This window comes from Panthera onca, chromosome B2, assembly GCF_046562875.1.
Source record: "Panthera onca isolate mPanOnc1 chromosome B2, mPanOnc1 haplotype 2, whole genome shotgun sequence".
Taxonomy (NCBI): domain Eukaryota; kingdom Metazoa; phylum Chordata; class Mammalia; order Carnivora; family Felidae; genus Panthera; species Panthera onca.
Window position 1 is genome coordinate 132,157,629 of NC_138343.1, and position 12,988 is coordinate 132,170,616.

The 12,988-nt window shown below is 35.1% G+C and overlaps 1 protein-coding gene across 6 annotated transcripts in view; it reads left to right on the forward strand.

Moving 5' to 3' along the window:
- The window catches only part of STXBP5 (syntaxin binding protein 5), a 170,726-nt gene that overhangs the window by 98,319 nt on the left and 59,419 nt on the right, over positions 1-12,988 (forward strand). For all 6 annotated transcript variants that reach the window (XM_081795781.1, XM_060616860.3, XM_060616861.3 and 3 more), the window contains exons 15-18: positions 60-280; positions 809-987; positions 6,534-6,659; positions 8,309-8,460. In XM_081795781.1, coding sequence (XP_081651907.1) covers positions 60-280; positions 809-987; positions 6,534-6,659; positions 8,309-8,460 — 678 coding nt within the window. The remainder of the gene's footprint in view (positions 1-59; positions 281-808; positions 988-6,533; positions 6,660-8,308; positions 8,461-12,988) is intronic.

The window sequence follows — 12,988 nt, forward strand, 5'->3', positions numbered from 1 at the left end:
TACTTTATATTTGTTCTTTTTATATTAAAATGTTTAACATATACTATCTTTTTTTCTAGTAACTCTGCAAGTATTATATAAACTAAAGACATCTAAAGTATTTGAAAAGTCAAGAAATAAAGATGACAGACCAAACACAGATATTGTAGATGAAGATCCATATGCCATTCAAATCATCTCCTGGTGTCCGGAAAGTAGAATGCTGTGCATAGCTGGAGTTTCAGCTCATGTCATTATTTATAGATTCAGCAAACAAGAAGTGATTACAGAAGTCATTCCGGTAATAGTCTCTTAATTATTTTCAGTGTCAGATGTCTAACATTTAATTTTTTTTTAATTATTTAGGAGATTATTTGCAGTCGTTTTTTTCTAGAATTTTTAAAAACACTTAAGTGTTTACATTGCCATCTGTCTTTTGTGGAAAATAGTGTATTTTAATCTATATCTTTTTAGTGAGCATTTAAAGCCTTATGTATATTATGTGTTTCATTTAAGGAAAGTTAATATGAATATGAGCATACTCTAATTTGGTACTAGCAGGCATGCTGTGAATTCTAAAATCATCGTGTGTTCTTGCGCGCGCGCGCACACACACACACACACACACACACACACACACACAGTCATTTTTGAAACGCTGAGTCAGAAACATTTTTTTTTTTCTTTCCTAAATCTTTACCTTTAGAAATCGTGGCTAAATTTTTACCCTTACAACATGTTTCCACTGAAGTGTATGTGTGTATGAGTGTGAAGTGTAATAAAGTGAATAATTATTAGTAGTAGGTGAACTGTCTTTCTTTTATAACAGATGCTTGAAGTTCGATTGTTATATGAGATAAGTGATGTGGAATCCCCCGAGGGTGAACAGGCACCACCTCTGCCGACACCTGTGGGGGGCGCCACTCCTCAGCCCATTCCTCCTCAGTCTCATCCTTCTACCAGTAGCAGTTCATCTGACGGACTTCGTGATAATGTCCCTTGTTTAAAGTAAGTTATAAAAAAATGCAGATGTTTTGGAAACTACTTTTTCGTTTAAGTAAATTATAAACATTACTAGAATAATATTTTCCTGTGATAGAGAAAAATGACATAACATTTCTTTCTTTGTTTTGCTGTGGTTAATCCAATTTCTTTTTCTGTGGCAACAAGAGGAATATGATTGAATTCTGTGATTTTGTCTTTGAAGTGCTAAGATTTGATCTGTAAACAATACTGGTAGGACAGCATGGATCTTTCCTGTGTATGCAGCTCGATCCTCCAAATCCTTGGATGTTTTCTAGTTTGGATTCATAGGTAGATCAAAGGTATATTTTAAAAAAAAATTTTTTTAATGCTTATTTATTTTTGAGAGAGAGAGAGAGACAGTATGAGTGGGGGAGGGGCAGAAAGTGAGGGAGACACAGAATCTGCAGTAGGCTCCAGGCTCTGGGCTGTCAGCACAGAGCCCGATGTGGGGCTTGAACTCAAGAACCGCGAGATCATGACCTGAGCCGAAGTCGGACGCTTAACCGACTGAGCCACCCAGGCGCCCCTCAAATGTGTATTTAGAGTGCTTTCCACCACTCTGAAAATTCTGTTTTTTTGATATTTAGAGATTCAGTTTTCTTGTGATCATTTTCTTGTATTTCTGAATCTTGTGTAGCACAACAGTATCATTATTTAAATGCCTTTATTGTAGCATTCCAGATTTGAATACATTTTGCTTTTATATAGGAATAAATTAGATAAAACATTCTTTTCTTCTATCTAATTTATATTACTGAGTATTAACTTTTTCAAGGGTATGGGCCTTAAATATGGCAGAGAAATAAAACAATGAGGAAAGAGTTAAGACCACTGGAAAATTTTATGAAGACTATGATTAATTACATTTACAGAGAAGTCAGTTAGGGTAATGAGTGTCGTTGTGGAAAATGTAAACAAAAATCCAGTGTAAGAGTTGAGCCAAAGCCCAGATTAGTAGATTCAAGGTAGAGATGGCTGCTGAGAGATAATTTACGTCAGTTGAAAGAACCAGGTTTGTCCTGGTTTTGTTTTAGATCTGCCAGCGTCTCTTCGCTTCGTGAAGGAATTACTATGGAGAAGGCCTTGGTACCCAAAAATGCGCTCACCCCAAACATAGGGCAGATTTTTTTATATCATCATCATTTAAAATGTATAGACTTTTTAAAAATTATACCTTATGTGTTTATATAAATTTTAGATTATGTGTTTCGTGTTAATATTCTCAAAAGGGATGATTTTGCTCCTCTGCACGCATTTGGCAATATCCGGAGCCGTCATTACTTGTCACAGCAGTAGGAACAGGGTGCTGTTGCATCTAGTGCATGCAGGCCAGGGGTGTTGCTCAAGTGCGCACAACAGTGCCCCCAACAGAGAACTTTCCAGCTCAGAAGGCTGCTGATGCCAGCAATGAGAAATGCTGATCTGATCGAAAACATACAGGCATCGAGGTTAAGCAACTGCATTTCTTAGAAAGGCCTCACGTTTTTTCTTTCTCATGTACATACATGCACACAATTCCTTTTTGCTGCGGTTCTGGCACATGTTTAACTAGAATGAGACTTGGAAATACAGAATTCTACATTCTTCCCTTTTACTTTTTCAGTACTATTTTGCTTTAAACTTAAACTTGTAAAATTTCTATTAATGCTCTTCTGATTTTAATGTGTATTTCTCCAGACTTTTATTAAATATAAGTCTTATAAGCCTGTATAGTGCAATTTGTCTTTGACGTTTATTTTGGTAACCTTTTTGGTGGCAGAGTTTTGAGATTTTTGTCTAAAATCGACATATTCACTAGTGCTTTTGGAGGCAATTTGAGTTATACCTCATTTTTTCTTTTTAATAGTTTTCTGGTAACTTCACGTTGTTTTTGTCCACAGTCCCAAAATTCGGTTTTTAAATGTCAGAGATCTAACTAAACTGATACTAAAATAACTAATACTGAGTTTCGTTTTGCTTTTTAAAGTTTATTTATTTTTGAGAAAGGGAGCATGAGAGAGAGAGAGAGAGAGAGAGAGTGTGAGTCCCAAGCAGGCTCCACACTGTCAGCACAGAGCCCCAGGTAGGGATTGAACTCACAACTGTGAGATCATGACCCAAGCTGAAACCAAGAGTTGGACCCTTAACCCACTGAGCTATCCTGAGCCTACTCAGGTGCCCCGAGTTTTTTGTTTGTCTTTTATACAAAATGTTTTTGTATGTACTTGTTCCTTTGAAGAATCATTTTAAAAGCTATTTGATTTATTCCCTTTACCAATAAAATTTTATGTTTTTAGTATTTTAATTATACTTTTGCGGTTTATTTGTCAAAGCAGATAAACAATTGAAACTGCAAAGCCTCCAAACATTATTTTGACATTTAAAATACATTTGTACAAATTATGGAGCTTTTCACAAAGGTTCAACCCCTTGTCTTTAAAAAGTAAACCTTAATTTACATATATTAAAATCATTAAAATAACTTGCATGTAATCATTATAGACATAAAATGTTACACCCACCCATCCCCATTTTGCATTTTTTTCCCTCATTTTGAATTTTTTTTTAATGTTTGTTTATTTTTGAGAGAGAGACAGAGCATGAGTGGGGGAGGAGCAGAGAGAGAGGGAGACCCAGAATCTGAAGCAGGCTCCAGGCTCTGAGCTGTCAGCACAGAGCCCAAAGTGGGGCTCAAACCCACGAACCGTGAGATCATGACCTGAGCTGAAGTTGGACGCTTAACCAACTGAGCCACCCAGGCACCCCTCATTTTGCATTTTTAAATCTAACCTATCCTGTCATTACTTGATCCAATTTCCAATTTTTTACCAATTAGGGATTTTGTAGCAGGCTTGCTTGGCTTATTTTTGCTTAATAACTTTTTTTTTTTGGTCTCTTGTAAGTAATTTAAGAATTCCATGAATTCTGTGTGTCTTTATCACTGAAGTTTTAAATGTGCCCATATACGCACTTGTAATATTATCCGTGAATGCTTGCTCTGCTCTTGAGGTTCTAATTTAATGTGCATATTAAATTTGCCGGCATGAGGTAATTAGGTTTGACTTCTTTGAAGCTTACCTAATTCATATAAGGAGAAAATAACACACTCAGAATCTTCTATTCAGAAAAATACTGTGTCTTCATTTCTATCTCGAGATGGACGGCTGCCACTGATTAGGGGGTACGTCCCTGAGAAAAGCCAGAACTTGTGCCTCAGCCAGCATACAGTTCCGAGTGTATTGCCTTACAGACTTTGCATAGGGAAAAGCAACTGTAACTTGGTTCATATTTGGAGGACCCTCAGTGATTCATGTTTACCCTAAAATTTGGCTAACACACCCTAAAGGCCAGGGGTGACGGTCTTCTTCACTACAAGTATCAACTAAATGACTCAAAGGCATCCTTACCTCTGAGATTGGTATTAGGAGATTTAACATTGCGTAGTTTTCTTTCTGCCCTTCCTTCTTCCATTAGACTGTCCCTCCAAGGCAGAAGCCTCAAAAATTGCTGAAGTAACCAGGCTTTGCTTAAGTTTCACAAGAGCAGTTATTGGAGGAGTCTTAGCAATCAAAAAATGTTCTCACCTTAAAGTCAAAGTAGGTTTTTTTTTAAATAGTAATCACCACAAAAATAAATTACTTACATTAAAGAAAAAAAAAATGTCATCTTCCAAATCCACTTGAAGTTTCCTGGTACGCGTATTAAAGGTATGGTATTTAAGTAACTGTATGCCTTAGAAAGTCTCCGACTCATAAACCACTCCCTCACTCCCCCTGACATGTGTGTAACAAGTACTGTAAAAATTTTGTATGAATTTACTCAATAAAGTGAAGCTTGGGAATACATTTGTTTTTTTACTAGTAGTTCACTTGAAAATCCTACCATCACCTCAAACTTACTGCATATTCCTGTAAAAGTAGCTCTTCATTCTGACATTTTATTTTCTTTCTCTTTCTTTTCTTTTTCTTTCCTTCTCTCCTCTTCTTTCCTTCCTTCTTTCCTTCATGCCTTCTTTCCTTTCCTTAACTTACGATCACTCTGTATTCTTTTTCTCCCGTGATCTACCTCTGATGAACCTTCAGCTCATTCATTCATTCAGTAAATATTGAGCGCCTCTTCTGTGCTAGTGTTAAAAGTAACTGCAGGGTTTTTGCCTTCATGGAGTTTAGAAGCATTTTTCAATTCTTACTTCATAATATGTTCCAAATCTACCTTTTTCTTACTGTTTTACTTCAGAATTACAGGTGCTTCCTAATTGTTCTCCGACCCTACTTCATCTTGTAAATTTCCACCAAATTAATCTTCCCAAAGTATTTCTTATAAACCTTCATTTGGCTTTTAATTCCTTAAAATAATAAAAATATATTACTTTTGTGTAATTTGACCATTGACAGCTCTTTCATAGCCACTCAAAATGTCTCCGTACTGTGATTAGGTAGTAATATTCCCACTTTTTAGATAAGAAGATAGTTGGAAAATGGCAGAGCCAGGACTTAAATGCTAGCTTTTCAAAAGCCCTCAGTTCTTTCTACCAATATCAGACTTTTGCAGTGAGGCGCTGAAGACCCTCTAACTTCTCACCCTGGCCTATCCTGCTGTACAGATTTCTCACTGTTACTACACACACTTCCACCGTGGACAAACTTCCACACTTGTTAATCTTTGACTAAGGGTTTCCTCCTTGTTTGCATATGTTTGCAAAAGCAATATATTTTGAACACCCATTCAGTAATTATTGGGGAAAGAGTCTGCAATCAAAACTCAAAGAGTACTTTTTTTTTTAATCGTTAAAGTGTCATGCACACAAAAATAAATTTCTCACAATTTTTTTTTTTTACTCATTTAACTCATTTTGTTTTGGCCACTTTTAATTAAGCCATATATTTACAGCGTGATTTTATGTTTTTTTAAGTGTTTATTTATTTTGAGAGAGAGAAAGCATGCAAGGGAGGGGCAGAGAGAGAGAGGGAGAGAGAGAATCCCAAGCAGATTCCCTGCTGTCAGTGCAGAACTTGATTTAGGGCTTAATCCCACAAACCGTGAAATCATAACCTGAGCTGAAATCAAGAGTCAGACGCTTAACCAACTGTGCCACCCAGGTGCCCTATATATTTAAGTCTACTTTTATCCCCCCCCCCCCCCCCCCGCTTTTTTAGGTACTTTTCTAACTTCCATTTTTTTTTTTTTCTAACTGGATTTTTTTCCCCCTCTTGTTAATTCTTGGGCTTCTCGTTCTCCTCATTCTTCTCCCCATTTCTCCTTCCCCTTCCTACTCATTCTTGTTTTCTCCCTCCCCACTTCTAAGCCCTGAATTTATAATGGGAACTTACATATGATTTCTTATTTTTGTTTTCACATACGGGTTTTGTTTCTAACCACATTAAATGCCTCTAGAGAACAGGATTCGTTTTTTTTTTTTCATGTGTGTAGTACAATTTCATATATAAAGTTATGTTTTGTATAGTTATTTATGCATGACTTTATAACTACATGAGCTAATAAGATAGTTGAAGATGGGTTAAAAGGTAATATATTATCCTTTATTACAGAGTTAAAAATTCACCACTTAAACAGTCTCCAGGTTATCAGACAGAACTAGTTATTCAGTTGGTGTGGGTGAGTGGAGAACCACCACAACAAATAACCAGCCTGGCAGTCAATTCTTCCTATGGATTGTGAGTATAATTTATGTGTTTCTCATACATTCTTTTATTTTTAAAAATAGAAAAGATGATCTTCATTATAGCATCAATTAAAAAGTTGTATAACTTTAATTTCAGATCAAATTCAGCATTTGTTTGGAATATAATTCTGTTTCAGATAATTTACTCTGAGTATGCTTATACTGCTTCCTAATGAATTGGGATAAAGGTTTGAAGTCAATATACCATCTCCTGGCTCTACTCTCAGAAATGATTTCCTTATTAATACTCAGCATAATGGAGGTCTAACAACATGAACTCAGAAGACTTTGTGCTAAGCTGATTCTGTAAATGTTGAATCAAACCTATATAATGTCTTCTTGCTACTTTCAAAGTTCACTTGTATAAATTGTAAAAGCATAGTAATAGTTTATTGAAGTATTTATACTGCAGGTGTATTATCAATTCATGCCTTCAAGTATTTAGTATTAATTAGACTTACTTTTTACTATAATTTGGTAGACTCATAGAGTATTTTTGGTTTTTTTTTAAAATCAGCACTGTGGTATCAGAGAAGCCACACATTCACTGTGCAGTCCCAGGGCCATTTGCTGGTATGTGGGTCTCCTTGATGCTAGTCCTAGGGACTCATTGATCTTTCTTCTTCCTCCTCTGTCATCACTCAGTCTGTCTCTTGCAGATGTATACCTAGCTAAAATTGACTATAGTCTGAGCTGGTTTTCTCTCATGTCTTTGGTTTGCTGCCCCACAATATAAGAACACAAACCTCTCCTTGTTAATATTTCACTGCCCACAACCATAAAGGAAGGAGGGAATAAGAAAAATAACTAGTAGGAAGTTTTAAAGGAAGTTGCACATCAGTTGATCACAGGCTCATTGGGCTCACAGTTAACCTTGCATTTAGCCCTTTTTGTATATTTTTGACATTTGAACTACTTGCCAAGATAATTTACTATGCAATCCATATTTAGAACTTCAACTGAAAAACCTGATCATCTGGCCCATGTCTCCATTCCTCCTTAACAGTCGTCAGCAGAAATGGAGTTGAAGCTTTTTCTCTTTAGATGGGTCATACACTCTCCAGTTCACTCCAGCCTTTGTCTGGCCCGTTCGTGTTACTTACAGAGCCCCTCCCTCTATACATTTCAGTTTTCAACTCCTGGTTTAAGACATCTTAAAAGAGTAAAATTTCTTTATTCATAATTGTTTGGTTTGTAGGTCCTGACTTATAATTGGGAAGGTATTTGGAATACTCCAAAGGGAGACCTCCAAGATTTAATGCTTTCTAGTTTTATTCTTGACTATAGGGATTATCACAACTTTTGAGCTGCTCAAAATGCCCTTAAGTCAAAAAAAAAAAAAAAATACATGTCACATTTCCTAGGATAGAGATTTATGACTATGATCATGTTTCACTTCCTATGCCAACTTCTTTTTTAATGATGCTGATTTGTAATCATTAATGTCTGCAGAAGATCTGTACAGTTCCATGAGAAGGCATATGTAATGTGTAACCTGTGTTTCCATGCCTCTGATAGTCTGCAGTTTCAGAGAGGAATTTTGTGAAAAACCCATCCTTCTTCTTTTTCAGCCTTCAAGACTACAAGTACGTATCCTCATACTTGTTTATGCTAAAGTATTTGCTCTTTTCCTATTCCCAGGGTAGTTTTTGGCAATTGTAATGGCATTGCTATGGTAGACTACCTCCAGAAAGCAGTACTCCTCAACCTGGGCACTATTGAATTATATGGCTCCAATGATCCTTATCGGAGAGAACCCCGGTCTCCTCGTAAATCTCGACAACCTTCAGGAGGTATAAAGAAAAAGTCCTGAGTTTTAGGATTTCTATAAATACTAAAGCTACTTCTGTGACTATAAGTACTTCAGTGAGATAAATAGCTTGTCTGACTTAGTCTATATATATAAACTGTCAAAAACTAGTAAAAGTTTAGAGCCTTCTTTGTTTTGTATTATTATTAGATTTTGCTTTTGTTTTAGGATTTTAATTAATGTTGGGAAAGAACCACAGTAGCAAGCTTCTTCAGCTAAATTATGAGATGAAAATTTGTCTCATTATTGTGAAACAAAAGTTAATTTCAAAGTTTTGCCCCTTTTATTACTTGGTATTGTGAGACCAAAAATTCATTGTTCCAACTATTTAATTTACAGGGAGCATTTCCTGTGTGAAAAACATGTAAATGCAAAAGTGAATTTGAATTCTATGAAAATACAGTGTTTTAGGTAGCTTTGATGCAATGCAAACCCAAACCCATTAAGAATTCTCTTTGTTAGGACTCTTTTGTGTTTTCTGCATAAGTAGTCTAATTTTAAATGTTTTCATATGTCTGGTTGGTTATCTATACCAGTACTCCTCACCCCCCGCACTTTTTTTTACCCCCATAGTATTGGATCTCTGGCACTTGGGGTATATTAGTGAGGCCTGCAGCAATTACTGGTCTACAGGTTCCAGTCTCCTCAGGACCTGTTCCACTGGACCAGGCATTAAGGGGAACCGTACCTCTAGCTGACTTAGCCCGTTTGCAGAATGCCAGTGTGCAGTGGAACACTGGGAAGCTCACGTGTATACTTATAACTCAGTCTCTCCGAATTAAAATTCTCCCTGAGATTCATTTCTCATTTTCTCTCATGACATAATTAGCTAATGCTACCTTTATCGCAGTTCGTGACAGAAGAAGAAAAAGGTGGTGAGATATAGACCTTACTGTCACTTTAGCTTGATGGTTGAACTTTCTTTTCCATTTTTGTTTTTGTGTGTGATCATTTTGTCTCGCGTTATCTTCAGCAGAAATTTTCCCAACCATACCATTCTAGTATCTTTGTCTCCTTTTTTTTTTCTTCTTCGCTTTTCATTGCTTCACTAAGGTGGGCTGATTGTGACTTCTTGCATGTGCGGCCTTTCTAGCTTATATTCTGAATCTGTGAAAAAACTCCGTTCTTCCTTAAGTAAGTTATTTATTCCATATCAGTTAAGTCACAGCATGTTTGTTTGTTGTACGTAAAATCATTTTTTCTCATTTATTTTTAAAAGAGCTTTTAACAGCATTATATTTCTAAATTACATACCTAAATGTTTGTCCTCGTTACTTGAATTCATCTATAATATGTATGTGAAAATAGCCATTGAAATGTTTGCATCCGAATCCAGTATTTTTAATAAAGCAAAAGAAACTAATATTTAGTTTAGACTAAGATGTATTTATAATGTTAGAAAGTTAAAACATTGTCATGGTAGAGAAGACAAGTACTTTTGGCAGTTTTACCACAGAGCAAGTAAAAACTTGCTCCTAAAATTCATTTATCTTATTCCTGATACCTCATCATAGTTTCATAAAATTTCCAGAAATTAAATACCTAAACTAATCCAAGGATAGAAACCAGTTTTACCATCTGATTTCAAACATATTTCTTTCTTAAATTCTGTTGCATCTTATTCTAGAGTAAATCTTGTAATATTATTTATATTATTATTTGCTCTATTTGTATCGAAGAGTTAGATGTTTAGGCACAGGAGAACAATTCGAATTTTTCTTTTGTCATCTTAAGATACTTATTTATGCTCAGCAGTAATAACATTTAGGATTATGTATTAAATAAAATTAAAAGAAAGTTATTTTAAAATGTGATTTAACATTTTAAGGATATTTATGCCTTAGTTCTAAAATACTGTAACTATTTATATTTCAAATAAAATTAAATGTGAAATAATTGATACTAAAATTCTTTAATTGCATTGATAAAACATATATTCTTGCAAAAAAGGTGTGTTTTATAATATATTCTGGAAGTATAGCCCAAATACCACCAGGTTCTTCTATTTTTTTTAAAGATTAGTTTGGAAAAATGTTTTAATACTAGTAGATTCTAATACATTTTCATAACAAGTAAGGTGTCACTGATGAAATTATTTTATAGGCATTACTGTCTAAGGGTTTTACAGCTGTATTAAAATATAGTTGAACCCATAACTAAAATATGTACAGTGTTTTCATAATAAAAATTATGAGACTGTTACAGGGGCAAGTAGTGATAAAGTATTTCAACCACCTGTGTATGTCTGCTGAAAGTCTTAATTATAACAAAAGTGAAACAGGCTAGTATGTGTCATGTTTTGCTGACCACTTTTTGACTCCGTGAAGGATACAAAAGGGAAATTTCTGTTCTGAATATAATTTTAAACCCTAATAAGATCTGCATAGTGATGTGAACGTGATAGACCCATGAGAAATAAGTTACTTAGTCTTAGAAGTTGATAATTATAAAGAAGGGAATTAGAGGGATGAAGCTGTTCCTGACTTTAGGAAACATATTTTCAAAAGTTTTGGAGAAGTGTCTCTGAAAATGAAGATTTAGGCTACAAAGTTGTAGTTAATTTCAAGTCTTCAATATTCTCAGTAGGACAGAAAAAGAGAAATAGCTATGGAGCCTAGTAATACTAGTTGATATTTTTGTGCATGTGTGTGTTGTAAGAAACAAAACACTATATAAGAAATGAGGGATATAATCAAGGATGCATAATAAGTGTTGCATAAATCAGTAACTACTGTGTTGAATATAGGCAGGTTTTCAAAAAATGGGAAATAGCAAAATGTTTGGTTTCATTGAAAATATAATTAAGGAAGGATTAGGACTCTAGGGATCAGTTGAAGTGATAGTTGAAAAGCAGAAGGTAGAGCTAAATAACTTTGTTTCTCAACACTCTCTTAATGAGAAATTATTTATGTTTCTGGAAAGTGAAAAATAATGAAGAGAAATGAAAATCTAAGCTACATTATGTATGCAAGACAGAGCTTGGTAATAAACAGTAATAAAGTAATAAAAAGATCTCAAGAGAATTTGTGAAGAAAATTTGTAAACAGTTTCCAAGTTTTCAAAGGTCAGATATGTTATAAGTCATTAAATTTGATGTACAAATCAGTCAGAATTCTCAAATGATTTGTGTGCATATTGAAATGCCTTGTGTGCATATTGAAAATAGAACTGTCAATTGAAATCAACAGGAATTCACTAACAGTACGAAAAATCAGTGTTACTTTTTTAATCTCATAACTACATTAATGGTTTATGGCAGCCTGTTGACCTAATGTTTCCTGAAGTTAATCAGATATTTGATAAAGAATTCCATGTATATTTTTTATGAACCGAGCAGATGGAAGCAACCTAGTTCAGTTTGACAATTGCAAGATTGATTAAACCAGAGTCAGCAAACTATGGTCCGTGGGCCAGATCTCTTCCACTGCTATTTTTGCTAATTAGAACATCATCCTTGCTTAGCTGGCCCTAAAACCAATCTAGGCCTTCACATTTGCCAATCCCTGGACTAAACCGTGGTATCTATTTAGTGGGTCAATTTATAGCCTAATACTAATTTCTGTGGTGTGCCTCAGTAGATATAGAATGCTGAATAACATGATTATGCTTGTTGTCCTTAAAGGATAACTACTACATCTGGTAGCGGAGTAAATACCCATAAAGATATTGGTAGGTAGAAATCATAAACCTAAATGATATACCATAGTCACATAGTATATACCATAGGATCACATATATCAATTAATGTAGGGTTGGACTTTGACTTTTACCCTAAGCCAGATGGAATGAATGGAAGGCTTAAAATTTCAAAATTGATTATTTTTATTCAGTATTAGGCTCACTGTAGTGCTAGAGTATATTAGAGTTTACTATCACCACTATCTATTATTGAGGTAAAATTGGCACATAACATTATTTTAGTTTCAGGCATGCAACATACCAATTTGATATTTGTATGCATTGCAGAATGATCACAGTAAGTCTAGTTAACATTCATCACCTTGCATAGTTACAAAATATTTTTTCCCTTGTAATGAGGACTTTTAAGATCTACTCTCTTTTTTTTTTAATTTTGTTTAATGTTTATTTATTTTTGAGAGAGAGAGACAGAGCATGAGTGGGGGAGGAACAGAGAGAGAGGGAGACACAGAATCTGAAGCAGGTTCCAGGCTCAGCTGTCAGCAAAGAGCCCGACTCAGGGCTCGAACCCACGAACTGTGAGATCATGACCTGAGCTAAAGTCGGACGCTTAACCGACTAAGCCACCCAGGCGCCCCTAAGATCTACTCTTAAGCAGCATTCAGATATCCAATATAGTATCACTAACTCTAGTTATGCTGTGTATTATATCTCTTATTTATTCTATAACTGGAAGTTTGTACCTTTGACCGCCTTTACCGGTTTCTCCCACCCTCCATACCCTGCTTCTGGCAATCACCAGTCTCTTCTCTGTATATATAGGCTTGTTTTTTATTGTTGTTTTGGGGGATTTTGGGGGGCTGCAGGGTTAG